This window comes from Thalassophryne amazonica, chromosome 17, assembly GCF_902500255.1.
Source record: "Thalassophryne amazonica chromosome 17, fThaAma1.1, whole genome shotgun sequence".
Lineage (NCBI taxonomy): Eukaryota > Metazoa > Chordata > Actinopteri > Batrachoidiformes > Batrachoididae > Thalassophryne > Thalassophryne amazonica.
Window position 1 is genome coordinate 19,150,457 of NC_047119.1, and position 20,563 is coordinate 19,171,019.

The 20,563-nt window shown below is 39.1% G+C and overlaps 1 protein-coding gene across 1 annotated transcript; it reads right to left on the reverse strand.

Moving 5' to 3' along the window:
- Positions 1–154: 154 nt before the first annotated feature.
- sdad1 (SDA1 domain containing 1) lies at positions 155–20,295 on the reverse strand. Its single transcript, XM_034192391.1, has 22 exons — positions 20,094–20,295; positions 19,908–20,012; positions 19,727–19,825; positions 16,136–16,246; positions 13,810–13,881; positions 13,606–13,706; positions 13,465–13,522; positions 11,941–12,015; positions 10,476–10,577; positions 10,316–10,385; positions 10,118–10,221; positions 8,803–8,860; positions 8,666–8,724; positions 8,506–8,582; positions 6,430–6,527; positions 6,260–6,336; positions 3,303–3,435; positions 3,117–3,208; positions 2,836–3,026; positions 2,666–2,750; positions 481–642; positions 155–398 (listed from the first exon to the last, which is right to left on the reverse strand). Exons 1-22 carry the CDS (start codon positions 20,181–20,183, stop codon positions 351–353), a joined length of 2,067 nt encoding a protein of 688 aa, XP_034048282.1. The 5' UTR covers positions 20,184–20,295; the 3' UTR covers positions 155–350.
- Positions 20,296–20,563: the final 268 nt, after the last annotated feature.

Genomic DNA, 20,563 nt, shown 5'->3' on the forward strand with positions numbered 1-20,563 from the left:
AGGATTCAGGAAAGTTACTACACAAAACAGTTGAGATAATGTTGATGCTGCAGTTGGGACTGACGTATGAAAACCTCCTGGGAAAAATAAAGATACTTTAATCACAAAAGATTAAAAAAAATTCTGAATCCAGATTGAAATAATTAGACTAAAATTCAGAAAATCATTACATTTATTAGAGAACAGTGCAAATGAAGGCAGTCTATGCTTCCACTGTAAATAATAAATCAGCCACGTGATAAATTACAAGCGAGTTGTAGGATGTACAATATTTTACACAGTCAAAGATCTGGTTTGGTGTTCGCAAAAAATCCAGGTCGCCAGCAATACTGCGAATGTAACTTTACTGCCTACTTATGCTGCTTCCTCTTTTTCAGGAGTGCATCACGCAGAGCAAGCTGGAAGACAAAAAAAAAAAGTCAGCTTAAATATTAATCAACAGTAGATTTCACCTTCAGTTGAATGCGGACACTCTCTCACCTGTTTTTCTCTGAAGGAGCGTTTGCCTTTGGTTCTGACGTTATGACTGTGTTTCATCATCATGAAGTTTTTCTGCCTCCTCTTTTCCTTATTGCTGGTGCTGGCATGTGGGTTCAGCTTGGTCCGCTTCTTCACAAACTCCTTTCTGTCACTCCGTCCTGCCTTTAATAAAAGAAAAAATAAATATTTGTTGCTCACAACTAAAGCCATCAAGTCATGACAACGATGCACTCTGAATGGGCATTTTGACAGGATCGTACAGAAGGCCCCATTGCCCGTGTCGCCGACCGAACGGTCCCCACTAAAACTTGGTCCGCCCTGTGTTCACTGCGCATGTGTAATTTCTGTGCGTCAGCCGCGGTTCACCTTGTTTCTGCTTCAAACTACACTCCAGTCATCATCTATCTCAGCGACAGATATCTGAAGCTTTTGTACAACAATCATTTCCACATAAATTCAGCATTATTTCACAATAAAAGATGGAGGAAGTGATCAGAGTGCCGCAGCCAGAGGAGCTGCACCTGCTGCGTTCACTGCGCCTCCCTCATTAGAGTGTCAGTAGCGACTCACAGATTATTGTCTCGTTTCTGCTTAAAATTTTCCTTAAAATGATTTAAGAGGTTTTACGTTGTCATATGATGGTTAATAATCACATTATTCCCTTAGAGACTCAGTCACAGAGGAGCTGCTGTCATCCGAAATGGCGCATGCGCAATGAAGGCAGGGAGGACCAATGTTTAGGGGGGGCCGTTCAGTCTGTGACACGGGTATGCACAGTACCTACATTACAAACAAGTCTTGGTGACATAAGACCACAACACAGCAGCTTGAGCATGTTCAAAACGTCTGCCATGTGGCTGGTGTCGTATTCCCCACATTATATCATGATGCAGTGTGGTGTTACATATTGTTGTTAGAAGCAGAAACACACACACACAACTTACTCACCTGTGGCTAAAGTCCACAAGACTTCCATAAAGAGTTTGTGTGAGGTGGAAATGCATATTTCTGTACTTAAATCCTCCAAATAAACAGCAGCCAGAAGAAAGTTACAAAAAAAAATTCAAGCTACGCTCCTTTAAAAGGACCTGATTTTCAAGGTGAGTACATGATCAGCTGCTGTTGGATCAGCTCCAGAGGACAAAACTGGAGAAAAGGAAAAAAAATGTTGCACCTGAAATTTTACTGCATGCACAAAACCATATAATTCATTTCCGTGTTGTTCATTTGTGTACACAAAGTAAATACTTCAATAATTCTGGCAGCGTATGCAGTGATGAGAAAAAGTGATGTACTGGCTCACATGCAGTTTTAACTCTGCAAAAAAATCTATTCTGTGCACAATAAATGTCTGTCTGTGTTAATTATTACCCACAATTTGGCATAGCACAGCTGCTCACACACAGTACAGAACACACAATTCTCCAATATGGACAAATAACAGATTAAATAACCAAAAATCACACCAAATGTTCCCTAATTTTGAAATCAAACATTACAGAGTAGCTCTTCAGTGCTGCTATGACCGGAGTCACAGATGGAGGTGGTCTGTGGGGCCATTCAATGCCCCCCCACACGTGTGCTCTGGTGAGTCAAAACACCTGTTAAAATACTTTTCTTAAAGCCATAATTTATCATTTTCAAAACAACACATAGCAGTCACGGAAACGGTTAAAATGACCCATGATATTTTGTGCTCTGACTCATTTTAAGTCTTACTCAATAATTAACACAGTCATAGACCTTTTAAACTGATAAAGCTGTAAAGTTCTTCCAACTAAATTTTAACTGAAGGCGCAGGTATGATAATGAAAACAGTCCAGGTTAAAATTATTATAGTGGTCATATAGTGCAAAACTTGATATAATATTGTCACTGCACCCCGCCTCTAATTAACAGGTTTATCATGTGGGCAGGAACCAATCAAATGCGGGAAATCATTGCATTTATGCACATACAGTACAATTTTTATTACTAAAATAAAACCTGGTGTTGTTATAAGGAGGCTCGTATGCAGCTCCTGCTTGTCCTTCGGTGTGTAAATACAGTTGCGCTGCGCAACATGCGCCGCACGTCAATAAGGTATGACCACATTGTACCATCGTGTACCAGAATTAAACAGCACCCAAGCTTCTGCAGAACATGCACATGAAGGAATTGGTGTACAGTTTACATAGAGGATTACCATTGCTGTTGCCAGTCGTGTTTCCTTGTCTGCTCTCGGTTTCTTATGCAGTTTTTCAATATGCCTCAATGTCAGCAGCTCCCCTCTGGAAAGTTTCAAAGATACATTACCCACTAATAACTGAACACCAAAGTGGCTATAATGGAGATGTTTGGTTGAGATGCTCCGACCTGCTGTCTCCCTCCTCATCACTGTCCACATTCTTCCTCTTCTGGCCTTTTCCTGGAGCGGCGTTGACCTCCTTGGACAACTGGGCCAGACGGATCTTCTTAAAATCGTCTTGAGTGAGGAGTCTACTGCCACTAACCGCTGCTGCCTTGGCTTTTCTTTCCTCTGCTGGCATACTCTGAAGCTTCTCTGCCTTTCACACGCAGAGACAACTTCAGATTAAAACAAACTTCTCAAAAATAATGATCATAAATCAATCAGACCACTGATGTTTCATTCTCACAACTTCTCCTGTGTCTTCGTCAGATGAGTGGTGAATGTCCACCCATTCACCGTCTTTGTTGTCGTCACTAATACTGGCAGTCTCCCAGCCATCTGTAGGGAAGGAAACTCATGCACTTTAGCCTGATAGCCTAGGTATACTACCTCTACACACACAGGTGCAGCTAAACTCAAAATCCATTCAAACCTTTGTCCTCCTCTCCTTTTTCCTTCTTCTCCTCCTCCACTTCCAGGACTTCAGCTCCAGGAATATAATCCTTAGCTTCAAGCTCCCCGTACTCTTTAATCTTGGCTTCCGCTGATGCCTCTGTGGGTTTACCCTGGACAAAAAGAGAGATGGCCCACATTATAGTGTGCTGCACTCTTCAGCAGAACAGTTTTCAGATGTTAAACAGATGCACCGTAGATTTGTGGTGACGTCTTCTTATAAGCACATTAGTGCAAAAACTGCAAATAAATGTCGCTTGTACTGTAATCAGCAGTGATCTGATAAATAATTGTGTATAACACTATAAACACAACTTTAGACTACTGTTGTGGACAATTGCGTCCAAATACTTCATATTTGGAATGCAGATGTTAATCAGGGCTGGGGGTGTAATGGGCAATGGGAGACAGGCTTTTCCCCACAGTGACAGATCTTAGCTGGGACACACCTGGTTAAATGATCAAAGCCATCAAACTTGTAACATGAGGCACTTAATGTTAGACGTTTGAACTCTGCTCACGTCTTAAAATGTGAGAATATCAAACTACAGCAACTACTGTGTTAACATAAGATGAAATATTGTGCCAAATTTAGACAGATTCAGATGCAATTTGTTTCTGCAGTCAACCCATCCATAATAGGATAAAATAAAAACAACAAAAAACCTTACAGAACATAATAAATGGTGATAGATAACTGTAATAATCTGACATGTTTCCATAGTAAGGCGATAATCGTAAAAACCCGGTGTCGCAGACTGAACAGTCCACCCCTAAAAATCGGTCCGCCTTTTGCATCTGTGCATGCGTCATTTCGGACCACAGCAGCACATCTGAGACCGAGTCTCTTCACCCAAAGCAATCAAATGGATTAATGGGATTATTAACTATCAGATGATAAAGGTAAAACCTCTTAAATCATTCTAAACTCAGTTTTAAGCAGAAACTAGGCAAAAATCTGTGACGCTTTGGAATGTCCGACATGCAGTGAACGCATCAGCTCGCAGCTCGTTTAGCCGCGGCGCTCTGATTGCTTCCTCTGTCTTTTCTGATGAAATAATGCTGAATTTATGTGGAAATGATTGTTGTACAAAAGCTTCAGATTATCTGTTGCTGAGATAGATGATGACTGGAGTGCATTTTGAAGCAGAAACGAGGTGATAATCCATGAACCGTGTCATCACGGGGTACCAATTTTTAGGGGGACCGTATGGTCTGCGACACGGTTTACATGATTTCAGTTCATGAATTGGATTTCTTTCAAAGTCGTGAAAGAAGAAACATCAGCTCCTGAAGAAAAAGCTTAGACTGTATTGAGAAAAAGACATCAGTCTCTCTCTTTCCCTCTCAGTCTCCTTCAGCAAGGAGGTGCACAGAGTTGATGTCCTTGTGCAAAAACAGTGAGGAAATATGACATCATCCTTTTAGCAAACTTCACTCAACTCTAATCATAGATCGCCAAGAAATTTCTTCTTTAAAACGCTGAAACAACACACAGGATTGTTGAAGCATCCTTGTGCATCCTGGCAATTTTTTTGGACATATAATGGACTGTCTGAACTTTGTGATCTGATAAAGGATGTAACTAGGCCCAATGAGACAGCAGTGCAGCTGGTACACATGCACAAATGTAGAAGAACAAAATAAATTTGATTAATGGTATACAAGTACTGAAGAAATCTGAGTATTGGTGAGAAATCCAGATGTATTAATCCAATTTCTCATAATCAGATAATGGTTATACCGGACAAAGCATATCAGATTTTGCGGTTTACATAAATCAAATCAAATCAATTTTATTTATATAGCGCCAAATCACAACAAACAGTTGCCCAAAGGCGCTTTATATTGTAAGGCAAAGCCATACTATAATTACGGGAAAACCCCAACGGTCAAAACGACCCCCTGTGAGCAAGCACTTGGCGACAGTGGGAAGGAAAAACTCCCTTTTAAAAGGAAGAAACCTCCAGCAGAACCAGGCTCAGGGAGGGGCAATCTTCTGCTGGGACTGGTTGGGGCTGAGGGAGAGAACCAGGAAAAAGACATGCTGTGGAGGGGAGCAGAGATCAATCACTAATGATTAAATGCAGAGTGGTGCATACAGAGCAAAAAGAGAAAGAAACACTCAGTGCATCATGGGAACCCCCCCAGCAGTCTAAGTCTATAGCAGCATAACTAAGGGATGGTTCAGGGTCACCTGATCCAGCCCTAACTATAAGCTTTAGCAAAAAGGAAAGTTTTAAGCCTAATCTTAAAAGTAGAGAGGGTGTCTGTCTCCCTGATCTGAATTGGGAGCTGGTTCTAGAGGAGAGGAGCCTGAAAGCTGAAGGCTCTGCCTCCCATTCTACTCTTAAAAATCCTAGGAACTACAAGTAAGCCTGCAGTCAGAGCGAAGTGCTCTATTGGGGTGATATGGTACTCTGAGGTCCCTAAGATAAGATGGGACCTGATTATTCAAAATCTTATAAGTAAGAAGAAGAATTTTAAATTATTCTAGAATTAACAGGAAGCCAATGAAGAGAGGCCAACATGGGTGAAATATGCTCTCTCCTTCTAGTCCCCATCAGTACTCTAGCTGCAGCATTTTGAATTAACTGAAGGCTTTTCAGGGAACTTTTAGGACAACCTGATAATAATGAATTACAATAGTCCAGCCTAGAGGAAATAAATGCATGAATTAGTTCTTAGTCATAACCACTTAATAATGAGATAACAACTAGTAATCAGGTATTTAGTCTGCACGGGGCCATTGATGTAAATTTCACAATTATTATACTGTATAAAGTGCCAATACCCTGAACTTGGAATACACCAATGTAACACCTTGTAGAAATACCGGAACCACAAACATAAAGCTGGCAATTCCAGGAAAACCTTAATGTCCATGTGGCTGGTTATAATTTAACAAAACAAAGTAAGAATTTGAACTTTGCTCACCCTGTCCTTCTTATGCAGCATCTGTGGATTAAGATTCCTGAACAGCTGGATCAGTCCTCTGGCAGACATCATCACATCTGAGCCACACACACATACACATATTGTGTGAACGAGCGACAACATGTTCATGGATTTATCATTGTTACAAAGGTACAGAAAAGCAATGTTACTCTTGTCTTTGTGCGTCTTATACTGAGCCAGATCCTGCAGCAGGTCTTCAGTGATGGCAAGTGGACAGCGTGCCGCCACCTCCTTGATAGCATTGATACTTGAGGACAAGAAGAGGTCACGTTAACCAAAAACAACAAAGATTTATACTGATTACCGTATTTTGTTTCTTAGAAAATGTACAGTTGTGCTCAAATAATGGCAGTGTGTTTAAAAAGTGAGTAAAGTGCAAAATCCTTATAATAGTTTTGATTTCCACACATGTAAATGTATTTGGAACACTGCACATTTTACTCCAAATCAAAACATGAAGAAAAAATGATAAAATGTGAAGAAAGTGAATTAAAGGGACTATTAGGCTGTTCAAAAAAATAGCAGTGTCTGCATTTTTCTTTCTGTGACCCCTATTACAAACTTACATGTGGCGCTTATTCAAGGATGGCAGCAAATGTTGCACATGCTGGTTGTAACGCATTTTTCTCTGAAAATCTGAGTAAAATGTGTCGTACAGCGTACTTTGATTAAAACGTTAATTGAAGAATGTGTGTGTGTGTGTATATATATATATATATATATATATATATATATATGCATGCATGTATAAGTGCAGAAAATGATAGGCCACTCAGCTAAAATGATCTCAAATGCTTTAAAATGGCAACCAAAACCAGAAAGGTGTGACAGAAAATGAAAAACAGCTATTCAAATGGATCAAAGAACAGCCAGAATGGCAAACACTCAGCTAATGATCAGCTACAGTGTGATAAAAGAAGGTCTAAAGATACCTGTGAGTACCGTAGTAAACAGAAGACACCTATGTGAACCCAAGTTATGGGCAAGAAACCCCTGCAAGGTCCCATTGTTGAAATAATGACATCTGCCAAAGAACACACTGACTGGCCTAAAGAGAAATGGCACATCATTTTGTAGACTGATGAAACCAAGATAGTTGTATTTGGGACTAGGGCCGCAGACAGTTTGTCAGACGCCCTGCAAAAACTGAATTCAAACCGCAGTACACTGTGAAGACAGTGGAACATGGTGGAGCAAGCATCATGATATAGAGTCGGGCGCATTTATGGCATACCAGGGATTGTAGTTCAGTTTGAATACATCAAAATACTTGAAGACATCATGTTGCCTTATGTAGAAGAGGAAATGTCCTTGAAATGGGTGTTTCAATAAGACAATGACCCCAACACACCAGCAAGAGAGCAACATCTTGATTCCACACCAACAAGATTAACGCTACGGAGTGGCCAGCCCAATCCCAGGACCTTAATCCAATAGATAATTTTTTTTTGGGGGGGGGCGGCATCCAAAATGCTGTTTCTGAGGCAAAAACCAAGAAATGCAGAGGAATTGTAGAATGTACTCCAATCGTCCTGGTCTGGAATACGTGTTCACAGCTGCCAGACGTTGGTTGACTCAGATGTGAACCAGTTCTCAGAAACAGTGGTTATACAAGTAAATAATAATTCAGTGATTCACAAGAAAAAGATCAACCTTTAAGCATTTTTTAGTTTACACAGTAAACACTTGAGTTCATAAAGACAAATGCAGACACTGCTATTGCTCCTTTTTCTTCACTTTCTGTAAAGCAATAACAAATTTGATACACTTTTCTTCATGTTTTGATTTGGAATAGAATGTGCAGTGTTCCCAATATATCTCAGTGGCATGGAAATAAAAGCTATTATAAAGATTTTGAGCTTTACAAATTTTTTTTTTAACACACTGCCATTATTTTAAACACAACGGTATCTGAAAAACACAGGGTTGTCTTATAATCACAGAACAGACTTTCACATGTCACAGACTCTAAGGAAGGCTCATTTGCACCGTTTGTTGTACTCAATGTGCTCATGTTAGCATTATTATTTTCACGATAAAGCATATTCTTAAAAAAAAAAGAAAAAAAGGGGGAAGCTATGGTCTTCAGAAAGTTTTTATGAAAGTATGTCTTGGGGGGAGGAGGGAGTGCTGTGTTATAATCAGGACAACATGGTAGTTCAGTGTTTTGACACATTTTAGACAGCAGACCATGCGACAGTAACGGCGATTACAAAAGTGCTTACCCCACCGTCATGACCTCTCCAGAGTTTCTATCTGTGACAAAGTTATTGGCGATGGTCATGATCACAGGTTCAATGATCTACAAGAATGTACGGAATGGAGTTAGTGAAGAAACCTCAACTTAAATCCAGCTGGGTTCAGTGAGTGATTAAGTTTTTGTACCTCTGGAGGGATGAGTTGATGAGACGACTGAGCAGCACACAGCAGAATCTTTGTCACTTCTGGGGGAAAACAACAACACGCTGTCTTTAGTGTCTCAACAATAATGACAAAAAGACAAAATTCTAAAATGTTATCACCTCGCTGATGAGGCTGAAGAAACCTCTGAATAAAGGGATAAAAATTGAAGAGGAACAGCTGCAGAGGAAAAACAACAGTTCCATTAAAAGTGCTACAATCAACATAATGGCTGCAGGGTTTAAGAGGTTAATCTAGTCAACTTGGAATGTGAGCAACAAAGGCAGTGCCACACTCTCACGAGCACCACTAGCTTAGCTTAGCTTATGGCAAGCGAAAAAGTGGACGCTCTCTTTTTGGCCAAACAACTGTCCAGTTTCTGAGTATTCTGTGTTAGTACACACCCAAGGGGATGTGCTTGATGAATTCCTGTGCAAAAAGTAGTTCCCAGATAATTGAGATATTCCTGTGGGATAATGAGTATATCTCATCTAAATAAATTCTAAAATTTACCAGTAATAAAATTATAAAGATAAATGAAGTTTTAAGAGTGGCCGTATTGAATATTTAAGAAACTTAAAGTCTATGAGCAACTTCAACAGTTATTGCTCAAGCACAATGTAAACATGGACATGATGGATTTTGATGTGGAAGAGTTCAGAAAGATACGATTGGAATGTTTTGATTACCATTTACAGTTGGCGGACATGGGTGTTAACTTTGTGTCAAAGTCAGAACAAGAAGCTGCACTGAAAGAGATCTATCTGGGACAAAGAGACACATTCTGTGTGTTGTCGCGCCAACGAGAACAACACTCTGAGCAGGGTGGCGAAAGTAGTCCAGCGAGCTCAATCTGTGGGCGCAAGATATCCCACAATGCCAAAATAGCAGAGACGGCATGCTGAGCAGGGTGAGGCAGTGCAGAGGCAGTGCAGGTAGGTCAACCCCCCTGGTGACCCATAAAGGTACTACAGGTAAGCCATGCGAGGTTGTAAAAAACATAATAATTTGATTTTCAATTTTGTAATAAAGTTTAAAATGACCTCAAAATGTTTGAATATTTTTTAAAAATGTAATCAGAATTAATAAAACAAAGCCATGGGATTTAAATGTTTTTGTTTCTATTTATCAGCCAGACTGATGATATAAAACGGATAGAAAAGCTCAGAGCACAGAGGGAGGTCTCCGCACAGGATGGCATTAAGTGATTCAGGGTGTTTTCACACCCGAACGTCCAGAATAAGGTCAGAACCAAGGCACTGGTTTGGATAAATTTGGTCCAGTTAGTAGTCTGGTTTCTCATCGCAATGCTGCAGTCACCTGAAAGAACATTTCATGACATGCCTGAGTTCATTTTCTTTTATTTAAATGGCACAAATAAATTCAAATTTGGAAAACCCTAATGATACGTGAACTTTCTTCCTCCACTGTACCTACCTCATGGATTCCCACTAGTCTGGAGATGAGCTCCATCATCATCATCTTCACCTCAAAACGCTCTTTCGATGCCTCCAGCTGTTTCAAGAGTTTCTCTGCAAAATCTGAAACAAATGTTTCCAGATCAAAGGTTTAGATTTAGGTTCAAATAAGTTGACAGAGAGATGATCTCTCCTAACAGCTGGCTGGACGCCACACCTTGAGGATCATGAATCAGGTGAATTGCAGAGAAATTGAAAACGTCTGCTTTCTTCTTTTTCTTCTGTTTCTGTTCAAAGAGTGTAAAACAAGTTTATTATTAAATCGATTTGCCAACATGAACTGTGAGTCTCTGCTACAGTCACGTCAATAGTTGTACCTTGAGGACTTTCATTGCCCTTTCCAGCTTCTTCTTGTTTTTGGAGGTTTTCTTGCCAGTGGAATATTTCACCATAAGGTCTCTGGCTGACACGCCTTCTGTCTGAACATCAAAAACAACATTTAACAAGAGATGTATCATATGATCTGAAGCTCAATTACTTTTTTGTGCCACATGTGCATTATATCCCAAGTTCACTTTTTCTATCCATATTTATAGTATAATATTGTGCGCAATCAAGCCTCTGATTTTACTTCATGCACCTCTTCACACGATGTTCTGTCATTGTGTGATGCCTCATTAAAATCCATGAAGTGGTTTAGGAGTTGGGATTACAACAGTAAGATTCAATAATTCAAACACAAAATTCCAATTACCATATTTTATGAAATATAAGTTGCACCAAAAATGCCTCTTTAGGAATCGCATCATATTCTGGATGCGGAACTCACTATTTAAACACACAATTTACCTGGGGGCAAGTTTAACAAAGGACAGGGATTCAGTAGCATTTGTGCACACCACAGTGTCTGCTGTTACTTAACATTAGGACTTTTAAATTCCAAAAATAAGCAAGACAGACAAATAAATGTGCAATGGACAACATATTAGATGTGATTTGATGCAGATGAACACAAATTGCTAGACCACAGTGTTACAGCGGAGTACAAGGTGCAGGAAAAAGCATGGTTCATACTCCAGAAAATGCAATGTTTCCCCTTGAATGTCTTTTTTTAATTTTTGCATGCACATGAAGTGTGCATGTTGTGTGAGCATTCAGTGAACTCAAATGTTTCAGAGGAGTGGCACTTACAAGATACAAGGACAGTAAATACAATATTAACAATAAACAATAACAATAAACTCAATGCATGTTCATACAAACCTTAAAATTTTATATTTTAGTTTGTAACAGCTTCTTGCATTTTAGGATTACATATACATTGCTGATGATGTTATAAAATTTGTATTGGTACTACTTACTCACTGGTAGTACGCATGTAAATGTCCACTGAAGGATCAACACCTGCCCTTACTGTTCATTACCCAAAGTTGTTGGGGGGGAAAGTCCACTGAATGCTAGCTGATTGAGCTAACAGTGAAATGTCACGACTACTATGGCTACCTTACTAGAGATGATCACAAAGTATTTTACGTTAGACCTGTATCCATGCACGATATTAGTGGTAAACAGCAATACAACTTGCTAGTCATATTTTGTATTTCAATGTAGGTTATTAGTTTACTTAATGGCCTTTCTGAGCACTTAGTGGATTTTTATTATTCTTGCTTCTGCTCTGTTCACTCACATTCATGATACAAAAGGAATCATCAGAGCAGCGTAGAGCACTCAGTGGCTTGATTATTAAGTTAGAACATGACTGTGAATTTATTTATTTTGAAGTGACGTTGTCTTTTACCAGATGAATACATCAGCCCAGTAACTACTTCATGTGTCACTTACCTCAGATTCAGAATCACTCTCATTCTTCTCATCCTCATCTTTGCCCAGAAAGAACTTAAGACCTGCAACGAGGATCTAAACAGGGACAGAGGCAAGCAAGTCTGCAGTTTTTCCTAGTTTAGTCACAATATACCATATTTTCTAGAGTATAAGTCACACATGACTCTGTGATAAACATTATTTACAACTTCATGCAAGAAAAAGCAAAATATATTTAACCTTGGTATTATTTATTTATAATGCCCACAGGGAGTTAAGGGGCACAACTAACGAGCTAATTAATGTTGAGGCAAAAAATGGGAGTCAACTGTGTCTGCAAGTCACTGTACAGATGATCATATGTGATGTGCACATGCAACAGTTAAAATGTTTGAAAACCCTGCACATTATTTATGTATTCACAACACAAACACTGCTTCAGCAATCAGGAGCTAAGAGCTAATTATGTTTTGTTAGAAGTACAAGCCGCATGTAAACTGTATTATGGCACTGAACAGACGATCGATCATATGTGAGGTATACACGTAATGCAATGAAATGTTTTCAAAATGAGCATTTGAAAACTCTTCTGTAACACTCACTCATCTTCAACAGTTTGCTCCAAATAAGAGTCCCAGAATCTTTTGTAAAAATGAATAAACTCACCCTCAATTTTCTTGATGTTCCTAAAAGAGCAAATAAATCCAAATAAGGTTTCTTCCAAATAGAGGAAAAAAAATGGTCCCTCTTTTTTCAAAAGTGTGGTATTCCAGTTAAAAACATTATTTCTTAAGAACAAAGAACACTTTTTCCCTTTCTTCCTTTTTGTGTCCTTTTTTCTTGTTGTTCTTACAAGAGCCTCTGCCCTTGTAAATTAACAATGGATTATCACACGTGGGTCAAACCTTCTGAGCCCAGCATGGATTTATCTTTGTGGATTAATTTTGTGTGTGGAAGATTTCCTGAAGTGACTGACAGTGATTCAACTAACAGGTGAGTTCAGACTGAATCAGATCACTGAGGCATTTACCTAGTGTGTGTGTGTGTGTTTTACTCGGATATACGCTGCGGCGTGCGGGAACATAGGTTTATTTAATTAGGTATTTGTTTCATTCCGTGGGATGCTTTGTTGTTTGATAAAGACGTTTATTCATTTTTATTTGCTTGAAATGAGAATGACTGCGAACTGAATTTTACCTCTGGAGCTCGACATGAGGAAAAGGTCAAAGTACACAGTAACGCCATCATGATCACTTGTATGAAGAACGTTTTAAGTGTGACCGACTCAGTTTCAAACCGTTCTGAATGTAACTGAGTCGCGTTAGAAAGTTTCCACCTCTTGCTTTTTTAAAGCAAAGGAAAAAAAAGCAGTTGTGTGTCTCGTTTCCACTGTAAGGAAAATTCCTAGTCATGAATCGTGATTTTTTTCAGTATATAAATGGCATCGGACTATAAGTCGCAGGGCCTCTTAAACTAGAAAACGCGACTTATACTCTGGAAAATACAGTAATCAACCACAGACTGCCATCAAATGAGAAAATCTACCTTTGTGACTTTGGAGAAGCATGCGGTTGTAATGACATTCACTGTTTTGGCATCATTCCTGCAACAGAAGATGCACAGACCATAGAGTAAGAAGTGCTTCTCCGCGTACAACACCGAACTTGTTTGTCAAACAAAACAGACCAAATGTTTCTCGTGTAAAGCTCCACCATCACGTCTAAAGAGATCTTTGCTGCTGTGGGATTACTGTCTCTCAGCATGGTGTACATGAAGTTTTGCAATGTCTGAAGAACAGAAAAACAAACAAATAAATCAATCAATCAGCAAGAGTTTTCTACATTCACACCTGAATGCTTACACAGAAGGCCACCATGCACAGGAACTTACTGTGTTGATTTTGTTGTTTTTGTGCTTAGCATTAATGCTTTTTATATCTGCTACAATGTGAGTGTACAGCGTCTGAAAAAGTGGACAGAAAAACTGAATGTTTACATGTAAAAGAGGACAGAAAAACTGCAACAAACCCGCACAAACTGAAAATAGAAACCGTTAAGATGTAATTATTTTCAAGATGAATCTATTATTACTGTGATTAAATGATTTGTCAAGCAATTCACGTCACTAAAAGAAAACAAAAAAATTCACAAGTCAAACATCTTTCCTCAAATTTTAGAAGTCCAAAACAATATCCAATTTCTGACTTCCCATTTACATTTTGAATCTGGTCTGTTCATGGTGTCACACTTCAAAGCAGGATCTCTATTTGGATTAAATTTAAATAGGTTTCAGGCTGAATTGGTTCAAAACAGCTTAAAACTCAGTGAAAAACAAAGTTTCTATTAATTTTATGTCACACTGAGACACAAACAGTTTTGGGATGGGGTTTTCCTTTTTGTTGCTCCCATTAGTTTTACTCACTGTGGTGTATTTTTTCCACTGCAAATGTCATGCATGTACCTCTACGGAAACAACACAATCATGGCTAGAATTAGGTAAAACTCAAAAATGAGTTTTGTGTAGTATAACACAGTTATGTCATAATCATTAAAAAAAGACTAAGTTGCTATTTTTGGGATAAATGTTCCAAAACAAAAAACAAACCCCAAAACAAAACAAAAAACAACAACAAAAACCCACACCTTGAGTGAACACACTCACTCATCTTCAACCACTTGAATGATAAAAAAAAAAAAAAAAAAAAAAAAAAAAAAAAAAAATCAGTTTCAGTTTGTACAGGGGTCAAATGTTAAAGTTGCACCAATTTTAGTAAAAAAGTGATGCCGATCATTGGTTGAGCTAATAGGATTAATAACTGGAATAGTTTTGAGACTGTGCTGAATGTTTGGTGTCCAAAGTGAAGGTCAAACAACATTTATGTTCACTGGATTCTTTGACATGTGACATATGTTACTCTGTAACATGATAACTAAGCATGGTAGATGGTTCAAACTATTCCTTTTTAAACCCACATCAACTCAAATAATTTGCATCACTTTTTACCAAAATTGGAGCAACTAAACTTTTTAACACCTGTACAAACTGAAACTGATCTTTGTCACCACTCTTGCTGTTTTTACCTCACAAATCCATAACATTCAGCCATAGATAGTCCAAACTATAACTTTTTGGAATCTTTATAATCAGACAAAAACGTGGTATAGTTTTCAATACAAATGGAGAATTTTCAATAGTCATTTTGTAAAATGTCTGCCATTGGTGACATATTGAAAAATTATCCATTTGTATTGAAAACTCTACCAAGTTTATTTTTCTGTCCTACTTTCCTTCTCATGATAACTATATTTTCTTCATGCTTTGTCGGTCAGCCATAAAAAAAAATAAAAGTTCCACTCGATTCGCTGAATTTTTGCGATGACTGCTGGTCTCATCAATCATTTAAGGCTTCAAAGTTGTGATGCAGAGGGAAGAATTTTTAACAGAATTTGAGAAGCATAAATTTAAATAGTTTAGTTAAATTTTAAATTATTTGTATAGAATAAAAGGAGTTTGATAACATATTCCTATTTTAAGGTTAGATTTAGATTACCAGCAGAAATGCTCACTGGACATGGTCAGTTCAAATAGCAACAGAAATGGGAAAAATCCAATGATAATTTTTGAAGTTGTGTTTTGTGGATTAAATGATTTGTCCATGTGTAGGACACTGCAGAAACAGTTAAACACTTTTATCTCAAAGAAAAGACCAAAGGTGCAAATCCCCACAATTATTCAACAGGAACAAGACTGTTTTACTGCTTTCCCCATCAATACGGATTTTTAAATGTTGAATTGATCACTTAACCCTTTAATATCCTCACATTTTTCACTAGAATGTAGTAGATACAAATGTGCTCTATCCAATGGTTGAGTTGACCATTAAAGGGTTAAGTGGACTGTTTTGTTAGAATTGGCTAAACTGTGGCAGCTATATCAATTACAGAGACAAAAAGAAACTAAAATCAAATGGTAAGACAACATAAAATTGCAACTTGGATATTGAAAAAAATCTCTTTCATGTTCGTTTCTTGAAGAAAATGATATGGTGTGTGTTGCTGACGAGCAGTTTAAAATGTAAAAAAGCAGGAATACACTGTGCTCATGTCTGTGTCTCCTTTCTGTTGCAGTACTACAAACCTCTTATAAAACCACGGTTGGATACATTTATCACACAGTGGATGAACCGACACATTGTGTCGAAGGCGAACGCTCTCACCTTCCGGAGCAGTTTGTCATGACATCGCAGCAGCTCAAAGAAAAGCTCCAGCAGGCCTGATGGGTTGATCAGATCTTTATTCCTCAGGAGAATCAAGGCTTTGCAGAACGTCTGACAGTGACAGAAAAAAAAAACAACCACCCCACAGATGTGAAAACAATTTATTAGGAAATGACCACATAATCAACTGTAGCAGCACTTGATACAACCTCTTGCTTAGCATATGTTGATATTCACAAAGCTTTCGATTTAGTTGACTAGAAAGCTCTGTGGAACATCCAGAAAATGTGCGGGATCTCCAACAAGTTGCTGGACATCATACCTGTCCAGTATACAGTTATTCTGAGTCCTGTGCAAAGAGAAGGCAGACCACTTTCCCCAGTTACTTCTGCTGTTCATTAGGGACATGTTCACGCTCCGACACTGTCAACGATTCTACTGACTGGGGGGGGGGGTGCAGTCCTAGGAACAGCTAAGATACTGCACCAAACCCTTAAACCAAGACCTCTGGTAGGGGACCTGAGGAACATACGGGTGATTCTTTAACTACGGGCACTACTGGCCTTGTAAATGTAATTTCCACACCATTGCCTTATAATATAAAGCGCCTTGGGGCAACTGTTTGTTGTGATTTGGCGCTATATACATGTGCTCTGATGTCACTGTTTATCTCCATAGAAACTACCCAAACAATCTTTCATACAAACTGTTTAAAGGGACATTACAGTGTTGTGGTGGAAATTACGGCAATAGTGTGGGACAACTACATTTAAAAAAAAAAAAATCACAACAGTTGTATGACATTGAATACCCCAATTATGTTTTGATTATTTTACTGATATTTTATTCAGAGATATTTTAAAACATTAGAAAAAACGTTTCTTTACCATTCATTTTTATCACTGAAGATCAAAAGTCTGGGTGTGGGACAAGCACAAAACAGCAATATTTGCATATAATGATGCTGAAAAAAGGTGAAAAAGTCTTCATAGACTACTAGAACAAATTTCTTAACACACTTTCATTGTAAAGATAACTATAAAAGTGTGAAATTTCCCCTTTTTTTTGTTTTTCATACAATATGATCAAAGGACATAAGTGCCTGTAGTCTAAGAATCACCCACACATACTATCCTCCCCGGAGGAGGATAGGGGGTGGGGCTGTGTGTGTCAGTTTTATACAAATGTATTATTGAACTATGCCATGAAATATGCAGAAAACATAAAAAAAAAAAAAAAAAAAAAAAAACAGTAAAAAAAATACTTAGTCCTGTAACCAGTAACCTAAGAATATAACTAGCTTTGGCACCAGGTCTCTTCTTTGGTTACCTATAGAATGGCTGTGTCAAAACAAAACGGTCCCTTAGGGAGACTCAGATGAGGTATATCATTTCTGTAGTGATGGAACATCAGCTATAACATTTTGGCCATGTGGTACATTTCTCTGGGGGTGATGCAACACACAGGTGCCTCAGCGTGGAGGACACCAACTGGAAAAAGCCAAGAGGAAGACCACAGTTCACAAAGCTGCTGCAATACGAGGTCTGTGAGAAAAGTACCCAACCTTTTTATTTTTATCAAAAAACATATGGATTTGAATCACGTGTGATTGCATCAGCCAAGCTTGAACCTTCGTGCGCATGCGTGAGTTTTTTTCACGCCTGTCGGTTGCATCATTCGCCTGTGAGCAGGTTTTGTGTGAGCACTGGTCCACCCCCTCATCGTTTCTTTATTGCGAATAAATGTCTGAACGATTTGGAGCTTTGCTGCATCAATTTTTTTCCAGAAACTGTGAGAGACCTCCAGGTGGACACCGTTCGGAAAATTAATATGGCTTTCAGGGACGATTTTATGGGGATTACACAGATTAAGGAGTGATCCAGACGGTTTAAAGACCGCCCACAACTGCTGAGAGCGCGCCGCGCTCCGAGCGCCGATCGACAGGCTGACACCCCGCTGGATTTCAGACGGCTGTTGGTTGCTTTTCAGTCGTGTGATTATCCGAGAAATTGTGCATGAGCTGGACATGCCCCAACATGTCCTGTGAGGCTTCATCACGGTGTTGCTTTGCGCCATGCGGCTCCACCGCGACGCGCGGAACTCCTCCGCACGTCTGTCTCAATATGCCGAAAAAGTGCTGATGTCCACGTCTTTTCACAATTCCTGTGCTAGTCAGACTACATACCGGATCAAGACTGTGTCCAGTTTAGAAATGAATGGCACATTCCACTGTTACAGGAGTTTTTGTCATGGAAAGAGGAGCGGAGTTCTGCGCGTCGCGGTGGAGCCGAATGACGCAACCGACAGGTGTGAAAAAACTCAAGCACGAAGGTTCAAGCTTGGCTGATGCAATCACACGTGATTCAAATCCATATGGTTTTTGAAAAAAATAAAAAGGTCGGATACTTTTGTCACAGACCTCGTAAGTTGGCTGATTTTGTGTATATGTATACATTATGTATTATTATACATTTATATTTATATATATATATATATATATATATATATATATATATATATATAGGGTGTCCCAAAAAATATACAACATTTAAAACACTCGGTTTGACCCTTAAATGCTACAAACTTAATCACTTGTTTCTTTTTTTCCCTGCAGAGACCCTGAAGTTTATGTTGATGCCAAGCAAGACTCAGGAAAATGCCAGGATTAACCATACTACAGCGTACAAAAATGATTGAGTTTTGGCACCAGACCAAGAGTGTCAAACAGGTGCAGCGACTTTATGCTAGACTCACAAAATGCAGGGCCAATATTGACATTGGTATGAAAAACTTCAACCTTTCAGCTTTCTATCCAGCCATAAATTTATTTCCTAGACATATGCTTTGACCATTTTCTTTGCTGATAAAATGTTGCATTTTTTTGGGACACCCAATATGTGTATATATATATAAAATATAGGGGAGGTGATGGTCTAGTGGTTAAGGTGTTGGGCTTGAGTCCAGAAGATCATGGGTTCAAATCCCCACCTGACTGGAAAATCACTAAGGGCCTTTGGGCAAGGTGTGTAGTGAGCGCCTTGTATGGCAGCACCCTGACATCGGGGTGAACGTGAGGCATAATTGTAATGATGGCGATGGAAAAGCGCTATATAAATGCAGTCCATTTACCATCTGTTGCCTATGACCAATGTCCTGCACCGTTTCACTTTATTACTACCACACCACTTGCACAGTGTCTTCACAAAAATCTGCTGCTGCTACAAATACTGAATGTTTGCACTACTGCACTTTACTTTACTATTACCTCAGACACTACACTGTAAATACTTGTACACTTTTCTGTCCTTATTGTTGAAATGTCTTGTCCTGTCATCACCGAGGGAAGGTGAGAAACGTGAAGAATTGACAATAAAGCCGCCTTTGACTTGTGAGGTGGGGATGGACCAGTTTTATGCCTGTGCAGTTGTCATCCAGGACCCAAACTGGTTTCATACTATGGTGGATGCAGTGACGCGTATGTTTCCACAGTTTATCTGCTAAATTGAAACTCCAGCACTCTGCGGCAGACAGCTAAAAGCCCCCCGTGTGAGTGGATCTGAGTGTGTTTGGTTTAGCCGCTTGTTTTCTCACCATGCGGAGGTCCGGCTCCAAGACTGTGTGCTGACTCAGTAACAAGTCAGACAGCTCCTGGGGAAAGGTGGACAGATGCTGCAGGTAGCAGTGACTAATCTGTGACAAGAAGACAACTTTTAAGTCAGCTTTGCAATAAGGAAAGAAGGAAAAATGATCACGAACAACTTCATAAAGTGACCTGGGCCAGAAACATGACGAGCTCAGCCAGCTCCTTATTGGGTTTATCAGGCTGAAGTTTGAAGATCTGAACATTAGACTGGTAGTGCCGATACTGCTGCAAAAACTGGTCCACATACAGTATTACAGGACTGTTACTACATTATTACTCGTTAATGTTGCTAGCATCTTAGCTAGCGACGCTTACCTCCTCAACGTATGACTCTGGATCTCGTTTTATAAGATTCTGCAGTTGTGGCAGATTGCTGGGTAATTTGTTGCCTTGTCTTCCAGACATAACTGAATCTTACGGTTTACAATTATGCAGTTAACCCGCAATAAAAAAGTATATATATTTTTTACAAAGTAAGCGTGGCCGCTATCCAGGCTGCCATTCGTATTACGCAACATCCGGGCACGGTTTCTTCTTCTGCTTCTTGAGATTATGCACCACTTGCAGCATTACCGCCACCTACAGCATAAAATCACGCCAGCGGTATCATTTCATTTCAATGGAAACATGCGTTGACATTGTCAAAGCAAGAGTTACATAGAACAAAAACAAAAATGAAGAAGTACACGCAGTCAATATTCTACAGTAAATAAATGTAGAAACAGGAGATGTGGGAAGAAGCTACATCTCGGCACTGAGGTTCTACAGCAGGTGACCAACGAGGT

Coding starts and splice junctions, on each gene's coding strand:
- sdad1 (XM_034192391.1), bottom strand. CDS start 20,183: ATGTCTGGAAGACAAGGCAACAAATTACCCAGCAATCTGCCACAACTG. Junction 10,222..10,315: donor CCTGATTCATGATCCTCAAG/GTGTGGCGTCCA, acceptor CATTTGTTTCAG/ATTTTGCAGAGAAACTCTTG. Junction 6,337..6,429: donor TAAGACGCACAAAGACAAGA/GTAACATTGCTT, acceptor TGTGTGGCTCAG/ATGTGATGATGTCTGCCAGA.